We start from the raw sequence: 24,868 nt of genomic DNA, 5'->3' as shown, positions 1-24,868 counted from the left end.
TCCCTGGCGACACGCAATGCCAGGAGAATTCTATTTGCTCTCTCGGATATCCATCAAAATCCCACGCATCGCAAATCGTAATGCATGCGAGTTATATCAACGTGTCGAATTTGGAAGCCGCAATATCTGTAATACACGCAAAAATAGGATACGCGCTACAGGGTGCATTAAAATCACCAACAAAAAAATTTCTTTAACAGGAAATGACAATTTTATCAATATTAGACCTCAATTATTCCGGCATTTAAAAAGCGAGAATTAAAAAACTAAAGTTCGTGAATTAACAAAACCTCAAATTAAAAAACCGAATTTCGCGAATAACCAAAATTTTTGTTATAGGTTTTAATTAATTTTTAATGATTATCTCTTCATCTATAAATGTGTTCTATGTCAAGATATTTAAAGTATAAATGTAATATTAATGAATATAATATTAAAAAGAAATATAAAAAAAGGAGTAAATTTAAAACATAAATAAAACTGCGATAAATCTCTTGATGAATAATTCTTTTAAATTAATTTTAGAAACAGTTTCTCCCTTTTTTAATTTGAGATATAAAAATATCTAACGTTAATAAACACATTCTAATTATTTATTTTTGATTTTTTATGTAATTTAAATTTATACATATTTAAATTTATGTTTAAAAAATTATATAATTTAAATCAGCCACTTTTGGAATACTTTTATTTTCGAACACCTTGTATTCTCTCATGAATTCATCTAGTTCGCGAATAAATGATATATTGCGAATACTGAAATGGTGGAAGAAATCGAACCGAACTCTTTCGTCTGAACATCACTTTCGTTTCCTCATTCTCGTCGGACAGAGAGATAGCTCCAGCTACTTTTGGTCTAAATTGCTACTCAAGCGAGTGAACAATTTTCAGTGCGAAGGGTTGGAAAATAAAAACGAGCTCGGCGGAAATGCTACCTTTTTCAACACGTAACGGATTTATGGTCTGAAGCGCTTTTTGGCCGCGTCCCATTTTTGGAATCATTACATATCTATAGATAATATCTAATGCCCTACTTCAATTCGTATTCACTGTACCAAATAGTGCAGGATATTTGCCGATTTTACGGATCGAGGGAAATGAAAATAAAGAATCGATATACATATTATAAAGAAATATTTCACATTAAATAAAATAATGTTTTTTAACTTTTAAACACAATCGTTAGCAATACATTTTTTAAATAAAACTAACGTCTGTCTTATCAAAACAATGATTTTATTCCTTTGATAATTAATTATTAAAAATACAATATCCACTCGATTTTAAATCGATATTTCTTTCTCTTTCTTTTATTAATATTTATATACATTACTCAAAAAAATTAAAGGATCACTTGTTCCATCCTGCAAAAATAGGCAAATTTCGAGATAGAATAACTTCGTCAAAAATCATTGTATCGAGATGTTTAAAAAAGCATTTTAAAGCTTGAAATCTCTACTTTTCAGACTGGTACCTCAAAAAACGGCCTTACTGATATTTCGTGAAGTTACACAAATATAAATAAAAGTGCGTCAAACCAAAAACTTTTTACGAAATTTGCGAAGTTCCACGGAGCCAAGTAAAAATTGCACAAATGTGGTTTACCGTTTTCGAAAGAGCGAATCTTTCCCTTTAATTTGTTTTTTTATTGACCTCTGTACGATTTTTTCTCACCGAATTATTTAACGTTGAAATAAAAATGACCTTTTTGCTTCACAACGTTGAATAATTCGGTGAAAAAAATCGTACAGAGATCGATAAAAAAGCAAATTAAAGGTAAACATTCATTCTTTCGGAAGCTATAAACCGCATTTGTGTACAGGTCTGAAAAGTAGAGATTTCAAGCTTTAAAATGCTTTTTTAAACATCTCGATACAATGATTTTTGACGAAATTATTCTATCTTGAAATTTGTCTATTTTTGCAGGATGGAACAAGTGGATCTTTTAATTTTTTTGAGTAGTGTATATATAATTTTATTAATTAAATATTTATATTTAAAACTTTAATTATTTCATTTAATCCCATAAAGCGTTAACTTTTGGATTGTTGCCAGATTTTGCTTTTTGAGGCAAACTTTCTGGCCGCTCGTCTCGCTTTCGAGCAAGTTTCTTGGAGCTCGGAGCGAATGATAGCGCCGAAAATCCGTGCGAGGAATATAGCTATAGGTGGCTACAAATCCTTACGTGCGCTCGCTATCGAGGTTTATCTCGGATTGCGGTTGACTGGTACTACCCCTCCGCGTCTCGCCGCGACGTACAGGAGGACACGGCAATCCTTTCCGCGATAAGCGAAACTCGTAAGGGATGATCCCACCCCTGCTGCCTGCAGAGACGTCACTGTGTTCGTTCGAAAGGCATGAGTTTTCCGAAACGTGCAGCTGCGCGCTGTACACGATACTGTACTTCCAGAACGTGTACGTGCTCTAACTTGTCACGTGCTGCACTGTGCTGTAATACAAAAATGATAAAAGCGAGAAATAATTTAGTAGAATTGAATCGATTATTAAGAGATAACTTTCTTACGCGAATATGTGTGTTGGAAAAATTCTTTTATTTTTTTAGGAAAAGTTGCCAAACTTACACCAGATTTTAAAGTAATAATTAAGAATTAGATTTATTTTATTTATGATAATTTTTTTATAGCAAAGAATGTAAATAAAAAGTATAGTTGTTAAAAAGATAAATTTTTAAAGAAATAGTACTGAAGGGAAATGCAATAATTTTGATAAAGATTATTATAATATCCTTTAAGTTAATACAATAAATAAAACAAAATTTTGTTACAATTATTTATTAAATACTTAAAATTTGCACTTTATACAGTAGAAATCAATACAATTGCAAACAGATTAAAAATGTCTTATCCTGTGCTTCAGATGTCTTTTGAATCATCGGGCTATTACATTTTCTTCTGCTTCTTGATACACGACTTGGTAAAAATTACATGAGTGCTTCGTCGCAGAAAAATTGAAGAAGCATTTTATCGTTAGAAGAACTTTGCTTGAAATAAGTTCTTCTCTGCATATAGTTCACGTTTTCAGAAAGGTGATATAAAAATAAATCATTTTATTTTACTGTGCTTCTTATCTTCTTGACATGCGGTATGCTAATTAAATATAATACAATAATTGCAATAAATATTTTATTATGCAAAATCAAACAATTTACTAACAAAAAACTTAAATAAATCCTTTTATATATAGAATTTTTAATATTTTACAAGCATACATTTATTAATATATACATATGATCTATAACCAAATAATAAATTTTAATATAAATATTTTATAAATAAAAAATTAATAAAAAATTTAGATGAAACATTTTACGATTTTTATATTGTATACAAAACTATATCAAATTAAAGATTTTAAATGATATAAGTATCATTGAAACATATCATCGTTTTTCGGTATTAAATCGTCACGTTTAATTCTATTGCAAATAAAAAATTTTGTTATAATTAATCCTCAAACGACACACTTGTGCGAATTCGCACCAGCAACATTTTCAAAACATTGGCATTTTCTTTTTTTTTATAACAATCTTTTTATAACTTAAGAATAATTTAACTAAATTTGAGTTGCACCGCTTTGTTGATTTTATGTATGCAATTTTACCCCAAGAAAGTATGGTTTTGAAAGTATTTTGAAAAATATTATCATGGATAAATGAATGAAATCACAAAATCCCAATTCGCACCAGTGTGCCGTTTATGGATGCTGGGATAAAATGTCCCGTTTGAGGGTTAAGAGCGTTATGGATTAATTTATAAAAATTAAAAAGACAAAGATAAACATATTTTTATAAAAATTCTAATCAATATGGATATATTATAGTAGTTATTCGTTAAAACGCGTAAAAAGAAAAAATATCTATTTTTTTTATATATTCTGGAATTTTAAATTCTTCTTAGTTGTAAACATATTAGTAGCAGCATTAAATAATCAAATGTTTACACGATCCATTTAAAGCTTGACAAAGTTTCACTAATTCATCATGTTAAGACATTCACACAAATATTAATATAGGTGGAAGACCCTCTGCATTAAGGTCAACGACTCGCACGAGTAATAACTTGTCTCTCCTTACGCTGGGCTTTTCTACTCGTTCAAGTGAGCAATAATGATATTAGTCTGGCAAAGTAACTGAATTTTGTCGCCTCGCGCCTTTCTCTCATGTTTGATTTGACTTACTAAGATAGCTTTAGCATTTACATAATATAAGAGGTTCCATCTTTTAATGAGAGTCATTTAAACGGTATTAATTTTAATCTGAGAAGACATTAAGCAAACAAAAAAAGAAAGTACATTACGATTTTTACGAAAAATACGTTATAAATTAGTTAAAAATTAAAGCTATAGAAACAACATTTATAAAAAATATTGTTAATATTTAATTATTAATTAGTTAAGACTTATATTAATTAGAAAAACAAAGATGAATATAAATTGTAATTTGTTATAAATTTAAAATCAATTCTATTAAAAGGAATTGACACAGACATTTAAGTTTATGATTTTTTGGCATATATAATTTGCAAGGTATTATTTATAAATAATTATTTGTGCAAATAGTTATTAGTGCTTGTAAAATTATAGGTATATTAAAATGATGAAACTTTCTAATTTTGATCACAATACAATGCTTGTACTAGCTGTTTCTTATAAACTCAACATATTCTGTGCGTTAGATGCAAATGAATGTTCATAAATAGTCCGAGATAAAATCGCATTAAGTTATCGGAAGTTTTACAATCGCAATAGAAAATGCATTCGCTATAAATATAACGATGCTGCATTCTTGTCTGATGCACGATTACAATATCGTCTCCGGAGAAATCAATGTGTCTCAATAATTTAATGCGAACCATCTTATAAAAAGGATTTTTCCGAAGATGCAATGCGCAAATTCGTTCTTTTTTTTTCGTTGATGCGCGATAATATGATTTACGGTGATTTATAATGAATACTAAAATTTGCACGGAAATTTATGAACGCGAACGTAGCGATATTAACGTCACTGCAAACTTAAAGCGCGATTAAAGCCAACACTGAGATTTACCGGTAAAATTTATTTCGCCCAGCGAATTTGTTAAACGGCTTGCCCTAACGAGGGAAAGCCATTAACTTTTAAATGCATTTGATGAGTTTTTTATATGTAGGCATTAATTCTTCCTCTGGGATTTTTTTCGTGAATTATTTCCTCGTTTTAATACTGTGAATATCATATCATCGTTAACAATTAAATTTCCTACATAATAAAATCATAAATCTTACATAAAAGATAGAAAATCAATTTTGTGACGCAATATATTACTGTTTGATCGATTAACAGATACAAATAAATCATAACTTTCTCCAATAAGAAATTTTCCACAGTATGAAACTTCGTGAACAGTATCTAACAATATTTCAAACAAAACTTTGAGAAAGCAGATCCCGACATATTGAAAGAACAGCAACACTAATACACAATATAATTTATAGCAACATAAAATGATTTAAAAGTTGCTGTTATAATAAATTTATGATTTAAAGATTTATTTATGATAGCATCAATATTTTAAAATTTACAAACTGAATTATTAGGCTGTTCGGAAAGTTCGTTTTAATTTTCTAGCTTCTATATACTATAAGATCTTCGTAAAAAATTAACGAAATTTAAATTTAAGAAAAGGATTTAAAAAATCGCTACTTTCGAAAGTCTCTACTATATTTGAGTTTCTGTAAATTTGGTAATTTTTATATAAAAAGAACATTTATTTATATAAAAAACATTACTTATAAAAAACTACGAGCTGAAAAAGATGAAAACTTTTCTTTTCACTTTGTGAGTCTGTCACGTATCCAAAGAAATTTGCAAAAATTTTCGACTATCTATCGTAAAAGCTTAAAACTTTTCTTACAAAGTTGTTTTTTAAAAATGTTCCTACGAGTTTTCGTTCCTTAATTATTCGTTAAGTAAAAGAACATTTTAATTTTAATTGCTTATAAATCCGTTAAAAATAATCGTAATTAAGAAATCAGATTCTTAAAGCTGAAACTGTGCTCGAATAGTGTAATCGCTAATTTTTTATATGTACAATTTATATACTACTTATATTTTGAGCTAGAAAATTTGAAACTTTTCAAACAACCTAATATTTACAGTTTTCCTCATTCAATTAACCACTCAATTAATAAATAAGTTTATTAATAATGTTTAGCAAGTATTTATTCGTACTTATTATTAGTTAACGAAATTTCAGCTCATTAGAGCTGTATACACGATCCAGCTTCAGATTTTCTCCTCTCGTATTTCGTTATTCTCTGATACCTGACTCGCTCCTGTTCGTCGAGTGCCTTTTCCGAGTGGACAGTGATGTCGTTACTCCTGCTAAGTAAATTTCATCGCCTTGAGTGCCGCTCTCTCCGACTTGTCACGCTTGTAAGCAGCAACGACGCTCCACCTCGTGTCAACCTCTCTATTAAAAGTTTCATTCGTGCGACGGCGTCTTTATGTCAAAATGTGATGAGAAGGCGACGAGAAGGCGACGAAGCGTAAATGTCGATTCTCTTTCAGGGATTTTAGAACTACACCGATAGAAAACGTCCAAGCATAGATATATACTATATTTCGGTGTAAAAAAAGTAAGAATACGTTTACATCATATAGTTACAAATAGCAAAAAACAATTGAATCGTCATTTTTTTTTAAGTGACGAGATTTCTGCGCGCTGAAATATTTCGATCCTGAAACGCAATTATGAACAGAATTATTTTTTATCTCCTAAAAATTTTTTGGAATGTTTAATGCTAACATCAACATATAGAGAGAGAAGAGAAAAAGGGAGAAATTGCGTACATAATTTAACTACCAATAGTAATATAAATATGAAACTGTTCTTTTCAGTAACAATGTTCAGTAAATATTTTGCGAAAAATTTGTGGGAAATCTTTGTGGGAAAATCTACCGATGAAAACTGAAAGAGCGAATACATTTGTATGCGGAATTTCCTCGATCGGATAGACGGCGAATTCACAACGGCGAGTACGGATTGATAGAGCAAAAAGATGAGAAATAAAGATGGTACATTCTTCTCCGAATAGCCATCGTTCTTCTCAAGTGCCAACTACAGTGATTGAGCGACAAAAACGGCGAGCACTTCGCGAAACCAATATTGGCCCGTGACAAGAAGATTTATGATAAATACGAATGAATAATATATAATAATACAACGGTTGATCCAGTAGCGAAATAACACTTTTGTAATCCTCATATAATTGCGCTTATAAACTTGTGCTAAAAAAAACGACCGAACATATTATATTATTTAAAATTTTTTATTCAATGATCATTATTAACAATATACAATTTTATGTTTGTATAATTACACTGAACCATGTTCTGTCACTGATTGACAAACGTAAAATTTTGTGCTTAAACAGTGCATTGATTTTTAATCGGAATGCTACATCGTTTTGAATGAAATATTACTAAATTCCTATCAAAATCGTGCAATAACGCTCATGGGATACACCACGTTATTAAATATTCAATGATGATGATACAGGATTTATTAATCCGCGAGGGACCGGCTTGAAAAACGTTATTGCCTGGCGGCGTCCAATATGAGCCCGATGCGAAAATATATTCCAAACAAGTCCGGAACTCAGTCGCCGCGCCGTCGCGTCGATGTGAAAAATGCGGGAAGAAACGCTGGATGGGGATTGAAAGGAAAGCCGCGAGCCGATACATCGTCTGATTGGAGTAACGCGGACAGTGCGATGGAAAAAGAGAACCGAACGAAAAGGGCGAGAAAGTTCCTCTACGTGGCCACGCTACTGATAGGACCGCATCCGAACTTTAAACAAGTTCGAAACTCGGACCCTAGCCACGGGGCCTATCGCGACGTCGATCGACGCATTAAACGGCGAACTTTTGCGATCCTTGAATCGCATTACTACTTCCTTCCACCTCCCTTCTAGCTTCTTCTACTTCGTAAAGGTGTCCAAACATGTGTACCAAACAACTTTAGTCCTACACTCTCTGAGAGAATTTTAGAATCTCACATTCAGTTCAAGATACTCAGACTTTTGTAAATGCTTCAGTATATTTAAACAATATCTCTTAAGATATTGATAATGTTATACTTCTACAGCACAGATCATTTCAGCAATATTACAGCAACATTACAATTTTCTGTACTGTACATTTAAAATAATTATACCTATAAGCCTATATAATTGAGCAATTCACAATTGAATTAAATAAGTCTTTTTTGGAGCTTTTTAAAATCAGAATCGTCATTTCTATCGATTTATTTTCAAGTTTGCATTGTTTTTTTATATTTTCAATCATGATACATGATAAATTCCGTTGTAACTCCGAAGCACGATGCAATTTCCAGTAATGCGGCGGTCGATAAATAATTTCGCTAAAGACTTCGGGACTACATCAACTGGAATGCATTAACCTGAATTAATACGTTTACATTTCATTTGCGAATTCAATATTTGTCGACGGATAACAATAGATACGCCATCAGCAAATATGAACACTCCTTACATCGTCAGAGAGTTGATATTTTACTCAGAAATAAAATTTAATCTCGTTGTACCAGGTCTTATGATATAATTATTCAACAAAACGGAGATATTTTCTTGCACCTGATCAGAAACTTTAATTAAACTATCATATAAACCGCGAATGCTGCTAATAAGAAATCTCACTATAACTTTAATTTAATTTAAATATTAAACATTTAATTTAAATGAGAATTCCACAAAACAATGTGAGAAAATCCGTTTTGCTTGGATTAGATGCGTTTAAATATACAATATACAGACTGTTTCCAGTAACTTAATTATTTAAAACAGCTCCGTTGTTTTCGATGATACGGGAAGATACTACAAGGGAAAATTTCGATTCGAAGAGACACATAAGTATATTATAACAAAATTTTTCTTAAAGCTACATTTTTACAGATTTTACCTCCACTTTATTAAGTGGAACTATACATACATATATGATTTATATACTTTTTTAGACACCAAAAATAACAATTATCTTATAAATTTAATAGAAAAAAATCATCGATAAAAAATTGATTTTTATTCACATATAAGGTAGTTATAATCAAATATTAAAGAATTTTTCAAAAAAATGCAATGATTAAAGAAAATCAATTTTTATGTGTTCTAGTTATTGATGAACTATTATAAATGACAAAAATTTTTTGGTTACGAATAACAATTACCGATCACAGAAATTGTTTTTGATTGCGAATAATCACTATCGATGATAAAAATTGTTTTTGGTTTATTTATAAAAGTATTGATATAAGGTACCAATAATTTACAACGTAACATTTTATATTAACATATTCCTGAAGTATAAAGTATCTTGTAGAGGAAAGAGTGGGACAATGACAAGCAAAAAATCAAATAAAAATAAAGCTAAATAAGAAATAAATTTTTTAATTGTTTACATCAACTATTCATTTATTTATGTCTAGCATCTTTGATAAAATTTGAACATAAAATAAATATTTAATAAAGAAACAAAATTCTTACTATACTACCATGGGGTAATCACGAACAGAATATTAATCACAGCAAATTATTTTTTATCACAAAATTATTTTTTATACATTTTCTTTGTTTTCTTTTACAAGTTTTGTTAATTTAAAATAATGCTGTTGATGTATAATTTTATTCAGTGGATATATTAACGGAGATTAACAAAAATTAATTAATCAGATGAAAAAGAAAATTTCAACAACTAATACATTAATAAAAAATTGAAAAGTTAAACAAATTAAATTTTAATATTTTACTTTTTAAAATTTAATAATGATATATTTTTTATCTTCTGTTAATATATATATATATATATATATATAATACTTTATTTCGTATATCACAATAAAATGAAACAATTGTCGAGACTCATTATTATAGTGTTAAGTGTAAAGTATTAGCGCACAAATTCCTGACCGAAAGTTTCAAAAGATCAACTTCTTTTTTCTTATGTTAACACAGAGAACAATATGGCTCGCAAAGTGCGCCATGATTCTCAAAGTGTTTGCTTTCGATAGCGTAACTTTAATCGCTCTCCTGCATCTTCAGGCGGGATATAACGGAACGACAAAAAGTGGAGTACGCGGCACTTATCTGTCCCCTCCTGCTTTTTCTTTCGGGAACTTTGTTGAGAAGCATCTCACGGTCCCGTGCCGCGAAAACTTGCCGTTGCAGTTCGGCCAGGCGCGACGCCGTAGGTGCCTTCCCTTCCGGTCACTTGCCGGTCTACGTGCTCGAATTACGTGAACGGCTTTTTCGAACGTGATTACGATTCATGCGGTCGCCGCCCCGAAGATGAACGGTCGCGAGACAGTACGTGCCGGTTGCACGTGAATTCGCAAAGTGGGTCACAGACCTACGAACACGGTCTGGGAAATCCCGCGAAGAAATATTTCGATTCATCAAAAGGATGTAGAGTTCGCGACGAAGAAAACGCGCGAACGTCGGAAGTGTACCGGTGTAATGCATCATACAGATGTAGGTTACATCCTGCTTGGCCCGACCTGACTGTAGAACCCTTTGTAGCTTGGTAGTTATGGCTCCGTTCGCTTCTGAGAATATATCGTCCCGGAAGGTGTAATCAGTTTTCAAATTGTGTATTTTTGCAATTTTATCTACACCTTATCGAATTTTCGAGATTCGCATCGTATAACAACAATAATAATCATAATTAATAACACTAGTTTACAATTTTTTTTTTACGAGAGCAAATGCATATGAAGACAGTTTTATAACGAAATTTAATTAATATTTATGATATAGCATTTCTTTTCGAATAATTTGAATGTTGAACAAAGCAAATATTTTCAGGATCTGATGGTAATTAAGAAATCAAGTACGTGTTTGGCAAATACTGTTTGATTTTAATACGTGAAACCGATTTAAAGTCATAAAAAAAGACAAAAATTAAGCTATTAACATTTTTTATTTTTAATGGAACTTTATTATATAGAATATAGGATGTATATATTAGAAAAAAACTTTTCTCAGAAATCGAATCCAACGAAAATATTTTAATAGCAGATTCAAATTCAGAGCCTCAAAATACATTTTAAAAAGTTGTTTCCTTTTTTTATATTAAAAATTATTCAAAAATTCTGAACTAGTATAATTATATGCATAAACCCGCGGTCATAGTTGCATATTTCATAATAGAGTGTATTTTGTAAAACAGTAATTAAAAAATATTGTATGATTTTCAACTAATACCGCAACATAACAAACCACATCCAAGAAAATTGTATTGTATGAATAATTTAGTAACGCTCATTGTTTTGTAAACTATAATATCAAGAAAATTTTTCTCACTATGGTATTTTTCTCCTGCAATCTTCCACATTCATTTTTTTATGAAAAACTTCCTCTTTTTTATGTTTCCTTTCTTTCCCCATATTTTTTTATAAAGTTTTTCCAGACTCTTGCTTCTGTCTAGCGCAACATTCTTTTCTTCATGACTGATAGCCAACGATGATGAAGCGACGAGGAAATTTGTACGATGTCGTTTTCTCAGCATGACATGGGCGATTCACAACGAAGATCGAAAGTGTTCTCTTCGGACGCACACGTGCGTTTCACTGAAAAAGCACATATACGATTTTATTTCCCATGTTAGAAAAGCTTGACACAGCAAAGCATGTGAAAGCATGAGATTATTTAATTCTTTAAGAGCAATAAAAAATGGAGTGGTATCTTTAAAATATACGCTCTTTTATTGTCGAATCTTCTCAATGGAGATATAAAATATTTTTATTCAAATGTGCGATGTAAATAAGCATTAAACGTGTTAACGCGTACAAAGCGCACCATGGCGCGAGTGGAAGAGAGCATATTTCTTCTTCTGAGATACACCCTAGCAAATGCGAGCAATCCGACTACGCGCATCCGAGACTTAATGGTCCTTTCCTCAGAAAATCGGTAGAGAAGCGTCCTGCGATTTTACGATTCATTCCACGTCCGCGAACGTCTTAGAACAGCGAAAGGCTTTTTACTCCCTGATAACTCTCGAATTTGCAATATTTCTTTGGATTACGCAGCCAAGACGAGCTGGGACGAGCGCGAGATGAAGATTGCTTACCTCTGGAGCGGATTTAGTCTTCAATGAGAGATAAAGAAAGGAAGAAGAAACTGGTTAAGTGTAACAACCATCCGGTAGCCATCGCGAGTAATTATTTCCCAGAAAATATTTGATATTCGAGCTTTTCGTTAAAAAAAAAAAATATTCTCTCATTTCATGAAGCTACATTAATGAAGGCAGTTTTTTTTAATGACTCAACTTTTACACGCAATTTTTGCGCTATTATATGCATTATAAAAGTTCTTAATTAACACATATTTCCCAAATTTAAAATAACGGAATAAAAATATTACATTAAACCTCATATATACATAATTACTGTAATAATTATAATTACTGTGTGTAACAATCTTATACGTTATTAATAAACAGTATATTATTATAAAAATAAAATTAATCATCTCATACGCATGAATTGTCTTCTCTTAATGAATAAAAATTATTTTATACTCATTCTAAATACGCAAATAAAAATGTATGAAAATATAATGGCCATAAGTGAATTATAAGTCTTCTCCTGGGAGGAAATTTAAAAATAAAATAATATCGGAGCACGAATATGATACCCAAGCGTTTGAAGTCCACCGATTTGGAACTTGAAAGCGAATCTCGAGTGTCGGCCATTATCGACGTGGAGGACATTGAACGTCCACGGGGCGATATGGTCTCGTGCTTTAAGACGCATCCCGGTCGAATCAATGACACGATCTACTTGGGCAACGAAGAGAGAAGCGACGAGTCTTCTTGAGGACGAGGGAGTCAGCAAATTGGCGAATTGGGCCGACAGCATGCGGGCCGTTGTTTGAGTGGAAGCCACGTGGCTTTCCATGTATGTGTATAGACGTAGGTGTGAGAGAGAAAGAGAGAGAGTGTGTGTATGTGTGTCTGTGTGTATGTTTGTAGAAGTGTGTGTGTATGTGATGGAAACCTCCTAATAGCCTCGGACGCTGCAAGGATGCAGTAGGTGTGACACATTAATCAGTAGCAGCGTTCACCGAGGTTGGGCTCCAGCCACCCGTGGACCTGAATCCTAAGATGTACAACGTGTCTCGCTTAGGTGTTGCGCACTTCCCGTGATTGCAGACGTTGCAGAACAAATAGAAAAGAATACCTCTCGAAGCGCCAAGATATTGGTAGCTCTTGAGCTACGTGCGACAGAAGGCTTAAAGAATTACACTGGTGAACACTGCACGGAATTTTCGTGGGAGTAAAGCAGCAGTAACACATTTTTATTTTTTAATTATCTAATTTGAAATGACATTACATATATTTTAATAGAATTCTAACTTGAGATTTAATTCACAATACGTTAATGTAGAAAATTAAGGAAATTTACGAAATAAGATTTTTTATTTTTAAAATAAGAATTTTTTTAATGTTTGAACGTTACAAATCTTAAATCGTGATTTAATTCATAATATATTAATGTAGAAAATTAAAAAAAAAATGTATAAGAAAGAAAAACATCTTATCTCTAACAATAAGATAAAAGATTGAATTTCAAAGGAATTTATAATCGTGAAGAAATGTGCAATGTCTGCCACTTCGAATACAGCGCCAAATTTCCCATCTCGCTGGAATTTCAAGAGGCTCACTTCGTTCTCGATCGGCACTATTATGAATTTCGGTTTAGATGTGTGCGGGATTCCGCGCATGGCATCCTCAAGATTAACCTAGTAAAGGCATCTTCGATCTAGCAATAGTCGATTATCTATATATAATTGCATATACATTTCTGCATACATAATTTATGCTTAAAAAAGATGAGATTTCTTGAATTTTTATTATTATATAATTTATTGAAATTGATTTATAAATATAATTTTTAGGACAAGATTTAATACACAAAATTTAATGAAACGTAATCGGCGGATCTAATGGACTCGAATAATTTCTTTAACGTTGTGAAAAATTATTTATAACAAATATTCTTCGCAACTTTATGATATTAAGTTACATATAATTTTATTCTTCGGATTCTGATCTGAATGAAAAAGAAATTATTTAATTATGAACATTTTGAGCAAAGATACACTTAAAATACACCGGACCTACCAGTTTAATTTTAGGTCGAACAATAAAGCGTGAAAATATGATAGAAGTAATTTATATAAAAATGTTTGATGTGTGTGTTAAACGTTTAATGTTATTTATATAAAAATTTTTTTATTGTAATAACTAGCCACTTTATTATTATAAATATTTGTATAATAATGTAATAAATTATATAATAATGTAATAAATATTTTTATATTAATTCCTATAAAGCTAGAAATTAATGATATTTTAATGGAAATGTCTTTCTTGTCACGTCCCGTCGTTCAGGATTACACGTTTAGAGCGAAGATAGCTTCGAGAACGCCTAATACGTGAGCATTATGGCACATTTTGCCGGGATGACTAACGCGGTCGTCGGGCATGATAAAAAGGGAACAGACGTGAGGATCGAGAATTTACGTCGCTGCGGCAACGTAGTCCGAACCGATAAATGGTTTGAAGCCATGTCAAAGGAAGTGGGTCCAATTTAAACCTCGGTCTGTCCTTTGCTCAGTTAGGATCTCCCATCGCCAAATGGATGTGTGTTATGAATAGTCTCGTGAGATTTACATTCCATTCAAGCACTTCAACTCGTGAAATCTCAGGATATTAATAGTTATTATTGAAATTTTTACACTATAATCTTTGACATATTCTGCGGCTTGCAGAGCTATTATAAGAGAAATTTTCGAAGCATTTTACAACAAAATGTCGGATTTTTAATAATATTTTGTCGAGTTTAATGGATTTTTTTTCAAACGTTAAAGTTATGTTACAAATTTTCAAGATCTTTAAATGTAATAGTAAAAAAATTATGACAATTTATATGCAACGTCAACGTCAGTGAAATATTGATCCGATGCGACATTGCAACATGTATATAAATTATATATTATAAATTATGTATTATGTATTATATTATTTCGTTTTAAACGAAACTTTTTTGTTTATGCTTACAGAATGTGTCACTAGTATAAAAAAGAATATTTAAAAAAACTGATTTCTACAGTACAACCTCTCTCCCAAAACATTTTTCTCACTACGCAACTGCATTTAGATATATTTTAACGTGTTCATTTTAATTATACATATTTCAATGTATATTATTAAACACACATATTACTTATACGTGAGTAATATGCGTGTGTATAATGTACATTAAAATATAAATAATGCACATTAAAGTATATATAAGGATCGTTGCTTTTCAGAATAAACGGAGGAGTACTTTTCCTTTGAATGTAACTCGATGCATATGTTTTAATTGATATCTGTATCTTTATAGCTCAATTATTGGCCGTCGTAAATTTAAGTTATGTTTACTTTTTTGCTAAAAATTAATATTTATAATATTTAGATAATAATGATATGATTCTGTCGTGTGTACACATTAGACTGCGTTTGGAAATGTTATCTGATCTCCATATATCGTTTTATTTTTGTTACTCACTCAGTGTTAAACAATATACGGGGACACTCGGGTAACGTTTCCGAACACAGCCCTAAAAGTTAACGAGGATTAAAATCTCCGTAATGAAGCGGTGTTTATTAAAAATTTAATTAACTTTCCTCCATTAAGTGTCGTAAACAACTTTGTATTTAGTTCTAATAATCGCTGCCACATAAAATAGACAATGTATTAGTTTGGTCATTAGAATAATTGCGGATTTAATACAAATAACTAAATTAACATTTCTGTACTAAACTTGCATTACGTACATAAAACAGTTTGTCACTAAATTACGTTTTATGGAGTATATTATCTAAATTTTGTTATATAGAGGATAAGAAAATAATCTCGTAAATGACAAAATATTATATATTGCAAAGCGACCACACTTGCTTATATTTATAATATTATATCTAATTGTCCTCTGTTACTTTATTTTTTCAGTATAGGCGTTACTGTGGTTGTTCTCAATGTTCACTTCCGTTCACCACAAACACACAAAATGGCCCCTTGGGTGAAAAGAGTTTTCATACACATTCTTCCACGACTATTAGTCATGAGGAGGCCTCAATATAAATTTGACACTAGCAGGTTAGTATTACGTATATGTATATAATTGCAACATGTTACTCAAAAATAGAAATTTCTTTCTTTATTCCTATTTTCTTAACTATCAGCGCTATAAGATACAAAATTTTCTTTTATTTTATTTTTAATTATCGGAAAAAATTTTAATTTCAAACTTTTTTATTGATGTATTTAGTACTAAAAATTAGAAGAAAATGTAGAAAGAGAAAGAGTATTAAATGTTCGTAAAATCCTAGTAAATCGTTACTTCTACATCTTTTTTGCGCTAGCGATAACAATCACAGTCAGGAATTTTATTACGCGAGATTGCGCCGAATAATTGTTATACCGAATGTATAACAATAATGTTATACATACTTAATGCAACTTATATTCTAGTGATCGCACCGCTAGCTAGTCCGCCGTTTTCCAGAACGTGGCACCCGCATTAAAATTCCACGCCCGATTGTCTATGTTTGCAGGTACACTTCCGGCAGAGTGCTAATGAGGACCGTCAGAGGAAGGGAGAAGACTTGCTATTATCCTTACCACACGCCGACTCAGGAAGACAGTGAAGAACATCTTACACCCAAGAGATTCCACAGCCGTCCTCCATCAAAGGAAGATCTCTCGCCTTCCAGGTATTTACAACAATACGAGAATACTTCTATTAATGAGCTTTATAAAGACAATAAATATATCTCTAATTAAATCGAATTCTTATATAATTCGAGTAAGGATACAGAGGAAGATGAAAGTTCGAGAATGTAAACATGTATGTTCGACAACGGCACGACTGGGCGATGACTCGCGAGATTCGGCAATTTGTTCCGAATCGTTGTCGATACTTGACACAAATAAAAATTTGTAAGGATACAGAGGAAGATGAAAGTTCGAGAATGTAAACATGTATGTTCGACAACGGCACGACGCGACTGGGCGATGACTCGCGAGATTCGGCAATTTGTTCCGAATCGTTGTCGATACCTGACACTAATAAAAGTTACTCCTTAAATAGTAAGAGTAATTATTCACTGTTCTTCTCAGCCTTCTAAATTCCTAACAATTCAGAAGTGAAATTGGCAATTCACGACTGGCCTATAAAGTATTATAATTATAGCTCGTGATTTATGTGTGGATTTATGCATTTACGAACTTATATGTGAGACTTATGAATTTACCTTAAATAAAGCAAGAACGATTGAAGAGTGTACTGGACAGAACACCGATCGTGTTTATGGCAAGTGTTCGGCAAAGAAGTGAAGAATCGACTGGCAAGTGGCGACGCGCGCGACAGAGTACAAGTATCGGAACGGCAGCGTGCTAATGAGGGAATTAGATTAAACTATATCCATTAAACAGAAATGGTAAGAGTAAACTAATTAACAAATGTGCAGTTAAAGACAATTCTAAAGAACCATCAATTGTCGACCACGGGCGCGAAAGCAGAACTGGTTGTGAGAGTTGCATCGGCGAATCAGACGAGTGATTGGATAGCACAAACGGACGAGTTGCGACAGCAATCACAAACTGAGGAAAAGAAGTTTGCCGATTATTATCATGATAAATTCTTATATTGGCTAATCAGATACCAATAGATGATAACGACCTAATAGAATATACAGGTATAATTGATGGTATAGGAGATGTCTCGTTGTGGAATCAAGCGCGCATCCAGCGTTACGAGTCGACCGGAGCATTGCTGAGGATATTCAGAGAGATCACGATAAGGGATTGAACAAGGTGTAGTTTTACGAAGAAAAGTGGAAATCAACGTGGAAACCATTTAATAAGTCGAAGGACAAAACGGCGAAACAGAGTGGATGACAGGAGATAGAAATAAGGTGTTACAATTGCAATCAAGTAGGACATATTTCGCGAGAATGTCAACGGCCTAAGCGAGAAAAAGGTACGTGCTGCGAAAGAGGACACACTATTAATAACTGCGCCCGAAGAAAGAGGAACAGCAGATAAATATATATGACGATCCGATAACAGAAGAGGGTTTCAGAAAAAAATGTCATTTTTGAGATGATCGGTTTTGATCTTAGGCAAGTTTAGTATTGCAGGAGAGGTGATTAATAAATCTTCAGATATACAATATTTGCAAGAGTCACGAGTCCTTGCGTGTCGTGCGCCCGCCTTGTTGCTCTGCTTACCTTTTTAAGCTTGCCAATTTTGTAGCCCCCTGTGACGCGACGCCACTCAAGACGCGTTCAACACTTATAATTACAAATATAAATTTGAAATATCTTTTTGTCCAAAAATTTACACGTAGATAAAATTATAATTATAAATTTAAGCTTAAATAAAATGGCCATAAAATATAATACCGTCTTCTTTATAATAAATGGTGATAAAAATGTTGCTCACGATACTGGACGTAACGAGCAACACAAATACAACTAACAATGTTAAACTTCCGATTGTTTCAGCCTTACAGACGGTGAGAGATTTGGAGGCAGTTGCTTGATTCATGGCCCCACGATACCACCGTTACCGTTGCACACCGAGTGCGAAGATCTCTCGGTCTCCGGAGAAGCAGGCATAGAGGAAGTCAAAAGTCCTGCGCTGCAAAGCCCACCTGCCTTCTCACACTCCCGTTGTCCACCGGAGTTACACAAGTCCTGCATCTGCGTGCGTTTCATTGCGGAGCATACTAAAATGCTCGATGATTCGACTAAGGTAAATCCATTAAAATAAATAGAAAGAAATATTTTTTAATAAACATTGTATTTTTGAACACACACAATAAGATTATTGCTTTTCTCTTAATAATAATATATGTACATACATATTAGAAGACATGATAGTATCCGGCGCTAAGTAATCGCAGTGAAATTACCGTGTACTTTACGGGCACCATAAAAATTTAAACTCTCAAAGGTACTTTTAAATACAAGAACTTTTGTCTCATTTTATGTAGAGATTAGGGAATTGCATATTATATAAAAAGAATTATATATATTTAAAAATGCATTGAGTGTATTTGAAAAATATTAATTGGCTGTTGAGAAAAAAATAAAAACATATTTTCTGAAAAATTATTCAAGGTGTCCTATATCTGGAACACTATGTATTATGCAAAAGTAGATTTATTCAAAAAATAACAGATAGAAAAGGTGAAAAGAAATCTTAATTAACTCTCTTATACAGTCTCTCAACTAAACATCAAAATAACAGCTATCTCAAAAATTTGATAGAAAAAAATCGATTTTTATTCACATATAAGGTAGTTATTAAATATTAAAGAAATTTTTCAAAAAATGCAATAATTAAAAATATATATATATAAAACACATAAAAAATCAATTTTTATGTGTTCTGGTTACTGATTAATCATTATAAATGAGTAAAACTTTTTTGGTTACCGATAAACGTTATAGACTGCAAAAATTGTTCTTGATTGCGATATTGCGAGTAACCATTATCGATGATAGAAATTGTTTTCGGTTACGAATAACGATGATTATTGACGACCAGAATTTTATTTTGATTATCGATAATCAATATCGACAGTTAGCATTTTGTCTTCTTACTTTTGTCTGTCGTTACTTTTCATTATCATTACTATGATAGAGACACACGTATTTACTACGTGAGCAGCCCGCCTCTCTTACTTCACCATCAGTGTTGTACATTATTGTCGACTACAATTTTTATCATCGATAACGGTTATTTGCAATCAAAAACAATTTCTATCATCGGTAATGGTTATTCGTAACCAAAAATAATTTTTACCGTTTATAATGGTTATCGGTAACAAAAAAAACTCGTTTATAATAGTTAATCAATATAATTAAAATCATTTTAGAAAAATATAATAAAATTATATTATAACTTTTTCCTATTTTAGTTATAATAGTTATGGTCTCCGCTATTATATAATGATCGATTTTGAGAATGAACGGTATCATAAAACTATAAAACATTATCGCAATTCACGGAAGAGATTAAATAACATTGCTTGCGGAGACAGAAATGGAAATTTTATAAAGTTCCCATAAGTTGAAAATTTTATTGGCAAACATCCAATATTTTCTTAAAAGTTTTGGATATTATTATTTTCTACAGTAAAAGAATTTAATCTACTTAAAACTAAAAAAGCGCAATATATAAAGTACAGATATGTTATATAGCTTGATATTAAATAATGTTTCTTATTAACTAAAAGGATCAAGATAAAGAAATTACTATAAAAATAAAAAAAATAATAAAAACTAAATATTTTAGAGTATAAAAAACATAATTATTACAAAATCAACATATTTTTCAGAATCTCTCATCTTTTAGACAAAAAAATTGAATATTAATCTAAAAAGTAAAAAACCTTACTTGACTTTTTTTTAAATAAAAATAACGTTATATTTTCTCGTACGATATTGTTTGTTGTGCAAAGCAATGAATAAATTAAATTTACAAAATCAATTGAGCGATAAAAATACCGACACTAATTAAATCATACATATATCAATTTATTATTAAAAAGAAAAGTACGTTTTGGAATTCACAGGTCCTTTTTCAGCTGAATTTAAATATTATATTAACAGTGATTCGAATTTATGCGTTGACTACAATAAGACACTCATGAATGGCAGTAATAAGATTTCTTGTTCTATGTAAAAATGACATCATATTTTATACTTTAACTACATATTTTTATGGCTTGATCATTGATTGCTATCCTAAACAGTCAATCAATGATTTATGATACCAAGTAACTTATGGTGCCCCGGTTTCCTCTAATATTGTATATCGTGTGCGTGCGTGAATGTGTGTCTATCTATATGTAATTTACATATATCTATATGTAAATATCTTAATTTATATTTTAAATGTGTTTTGTGCATTAATTTCCGCACCTGATTTCTGATGCTCTTTGTCTTATTACTTTGATTATTAAGAAGTTATTACTATTATATTTAAAATATTTATATTATACATAAAACATAAAAATGTCTTCGCCAAATTGAAAATATTCCCGTGAATCAATCACATCATTCCTCTGTGCAGGTAAAGGAGGAATGGAAGTATGTGGCGATGGTGCTGGATCGCCTGTTCCTCGTGATCTTCACTCTGGCGGTTTTGGTGGGTACTGCAGGTATCATTCTACAAGCACCGACTCTTTATGACGATCGAGTGCCCATCGACAAGAAATTTAGCGAATTCGCTACCACAACGGTGGTAAAATGTCCGCCCCAGTAGTCCATGCCTGAGCCCTGCACCGTAGAGAAAGACTAAGGACTAGAAGTCCGGATCTAGTCTTATATAGGAGTATCCGCAAGCTCATCTCCTTATCCTTAACGACGAAATTACGGTAAAAGGGCTCCGATTTTGCAAAGAGTGACCGAAAGTATACAATCGATTTCAAAGACGATAACTTATGAGACATTATGTTCTTATTTGAGAGAGAGAGAGAGAGAGAGAGAGAGAGAGAGAGAGAGAGAGGGAGGGAGAGAGTAGAAGGGTGAGAATCGTCTCGAGAGAGAGAGAATCTTATGTCCTTATACAAAATCCCGAAACGATGAGAGAATTCGGGACGACGTCGCGTAGTCACTTGAACAAGTTGTACTTGGCATCTTTTAAACAGGGAAACATTGCTCGCGTGAGGGGCGCGAGATTCGCAAGATTTACGTACACCTACATAGTCTGCTCAAGTAAATTGTAATACGAAGCTGCCACTATTTAATCGGGTAACACATCGGGCTGACGGACGTTACGGTGTAACACTGTATAGTATAATTTTAATGTCCCAGAAACTGGGACTGAATGCGACGATCGAGCTTCCAATCTCCGCCTGTCGTTCGTCTAAACGCACGCGAACGGGCATTAAATTATATCATTCTAATAATATTCGGAATAATAAATCTCGTCATGAATTAAAGCCAACGCGATTGATTAATGTCATATTTCAGTCTACGTTGTAGATTTATAATCTAGAATGAGGCAGCCAATACAAAGTTATAGCTTTGATCGTTGATGATGTCGCGGTTGTATTGCTGCAGCATGGTTTACAATGGCGAATTAACGCCATAATGAGCGTGCAAAGATTTTTCTTTTTTGAATTTTTTATGTTAAACGCGCGCGCGTGATGTATCATTAACTCCATAACTTGTCGCTGCGTGTGCAATTTACTGAAGCTTGAAGCTTGTGAGCTTCTACATTAAAATAAAATGCGAGTAAGAAGCTGCACTATCATCGCGATACAATTGACAGCAATCCGTACGCAAACAATATTTCGCTCGAACGACGAAAGTCGTGCTTCGCGAGCGTTTTGTCCTTTACAACGCGGGCCGAGGGTCGCTCGCACTTACGCGAACTAATTAGGTAATCGGCGCATAGTTAGCTCGTCGTACGCAGACTTTAGTGTGTAATCTTACTCGAAATACATAACCAATTGATAATTTTAGAAACATAACCGTTTATACGAGCATATATATATATATATATATATACATATTTTAAAAGCGATGCACAAGCCGATGACAGTCGGTAGCGCGAAATACAATTATTACTCAACCGAGTGTGCCCGATAAATACAAAAATTTGCAAATTATAATAAGTTACAAACTATAAACAAGAAGGTGATATTATGACCAGTGTAGATATAATGGCCCTTCTTAATATCTCTGCTATTGGAATTCAGATGATTATAGAATTATTATCTTAATATTATATTTGCTTAATATCTCGCCGTTATGTCTCGATATGCTAATATGCTAATATACAACAGTCAGCACTCATTATAACGTATTCTTACTTTCTAGCGTTTTCAAACGTTCTTAAGATATATTTTAGCATTTAATTACACATACTTCCTCATTCTTCTTAAACTTGAACGTATTCTTATACGAATGTATTGTATGTATGTTTGAGTGTATTCTTTGTTATTTAATCTTATTTTGCTGTATACATTTTGAATTATGCAAAGTTAAATAATAATATAACATTTTGCTAATGTAACTGCCTAAGCGTGCCGATTGCTGACGGCCTCTTTATCGAGGTTTTCATATCAAAATGATTATTTCATAAATTGACTGTAGCTCTATTGTTAATCTATAGTTCATATTGCATGTATACAGATTTCTAATACTGAGCAACTTATTACATGCGGCTAGAGTTATGTGTATGCACATATATGTATACTATAATTTAAATACATACAATATACATACAATATATATGTATACTCTACAATATATTTTACTTTTTATGTTAATTTTGTAATCAAATACTGTTTTTTAAACGAAATCAATTTTTTATATCTATTTTTGTAGAAGACATTGGGTGCTTTCCAATTGATGACACAAGTCGACACAAGTATCGTTCTATCTTTCTTGACATTTAGAGATTGACAAAGATAGAACGACACTTGTGTCGATTTGTGTCATCAATTGGAAAGCACCCAGTATTACCACGCCTGTTTTTATAAATAACACGCCCATTTTTATAAATAGCATTCTACGTAATAAATATTTTATAATTTTGAGTTTAGAATCGATTGAACAATGTTTTAATAAATGTAATTGTTAGGTTTTAAATTTAAATATTGATTATTGGTTATAAATTTAAATATTGATTTAAATATTGATTATTAACCAAGTTGTACAAAATGTAAATGGAGTGCTATAATATCACCTTCTCCTCCATTTTCAACATTTTCTCTTTAGAAAAAAATGCAATCATATATTTATAGAGGAAGGTTTTTTTGCCGATTTCATTGCTTTTACAAATTTCTGTTCTTTCTTGCAAGTTTGTAAGTTAATATACAGATAATACAGAGTAGAAGTAAATGCGAAAATAAAAATATTCGTAATCATATTTAAAAGATATTCATTTAAATGAAATAAAAAAGTATTTATTCATTACTTGACAAATGAAAAAAAATGTTTTTGAATGAGTATTTCCGTTCGTTTTTTGAATTCATTTATTTAAATATTAAATATATTGTGTATTCATCGAGCACACTACGTCAACTATGTACTAAACATTTAATCAACTTTTTTTGTTTTTAATAATCTCTTTCTACATTATTATTAGTGACTATACTTCTATAATTATAATTTTTCTGCGACTTTGCATCTATTCTTAATTCCCTCATCAATATTTCTCTTTCCCTTTTCGAAAAGTGATGTAAATATCTTTATTACGCGAAATTATTTCTTCTTCTCTTTGCTATTCTCTTCGTAAAGAAGAGAATGCATATCTTGTGTCGCCGACGTTCGCGCGTTACCTTGTCTCAAAATATATAAGAATATAATGTATTTTGTAACGAAAGATGAATGTGAGAGTACGATAAGGAATAACCGATAGTACGGTAAAAACAAGTAAAGCATACGAATTCTAAAGCTGATAGATGTAGGGAATTGAACAACCATTGATGCTGTTGCAGCGTTGTTCAATACTGTAGTTTATGGTGTTGTCACTGTAAATCGTCATTCATTATTTTCTCCCTTTTTCGTTTCCTTTTATATAACCGATATAGCGTCAGGTATGATACTTATTGTGTTAAACGATCGTCTGTCGCAAATCGTCCGTGTGTGTAAGCATAAACATGGCCATCTGAATCGTGAAACGCCAGTCGCAGTCGTAGATCAACGCACAATGTTTTGATCAACTTACAACTACGACTCACGTTCCACGACTTAGTTACGGTCATCTTTGCGTTGAGGCCC

At 32.0% G+C, this 24,868-nt stretch overlaps 1 protein-coding gene across 4 annotated transcripts in view; it reads left to right on the top strand.

Annotated features, from left to right (window-relative positions):
• nAChRalpha4 (nicotinic acetylcholine receptor alpha4) overlaps positions 1-21,398 on the top strand; it is a 189,706-nt gene extending 168,308 nt beyond the window's left edge. The window contains exons 8-11 of one of the 4 annotated variants that reach the window (XM_018543853.1): positions 16,071-16,217; positions 16,691-16,834; positions 18,629-18,878; positions 21,207-21,398. In XM_018543853.1, coding sequence (XP_018399355.1) covers positions 16,071-16,217; positions 16,691-16,834; positions 18,629-18,878; positions 21,207-21,398 — 733 coding nt within the window. Of the gene's footprint in view, positions 1-16,070; positions 16,229-16,675; positions 16,835-18,628; positions 18,879-21,206 lie in introns of all 4 variants that reach the window. The other 3 variants (XM_018543851.1, XM_018543852.1, XM_018543854.1) reach the window with 3 other exon arrangements.
• Positions 21,399-24,868: the final 3,470 nt, after the last annotated feature.

The sequence above is a fragment of the Cyphomyrmex costatus genome, unplaced genomic scaffold, assembly GCF_001594065.2.
Source record: "Cyphomyrmex costatus isolate MS0001 unplaced genomic scaffold, Ccosl1.0 scaffold40, whole genome shotgun sequence".
NCBI lineage: Eukaryota > Metazoa > Arthropoda > Insecta > Hymenoptera > Formicidae > Cyphomyrmex > Cyphomyrmex costatus.
This window is presented reverse-complemented; position numbering and strand designations above follow the sequence as displayed.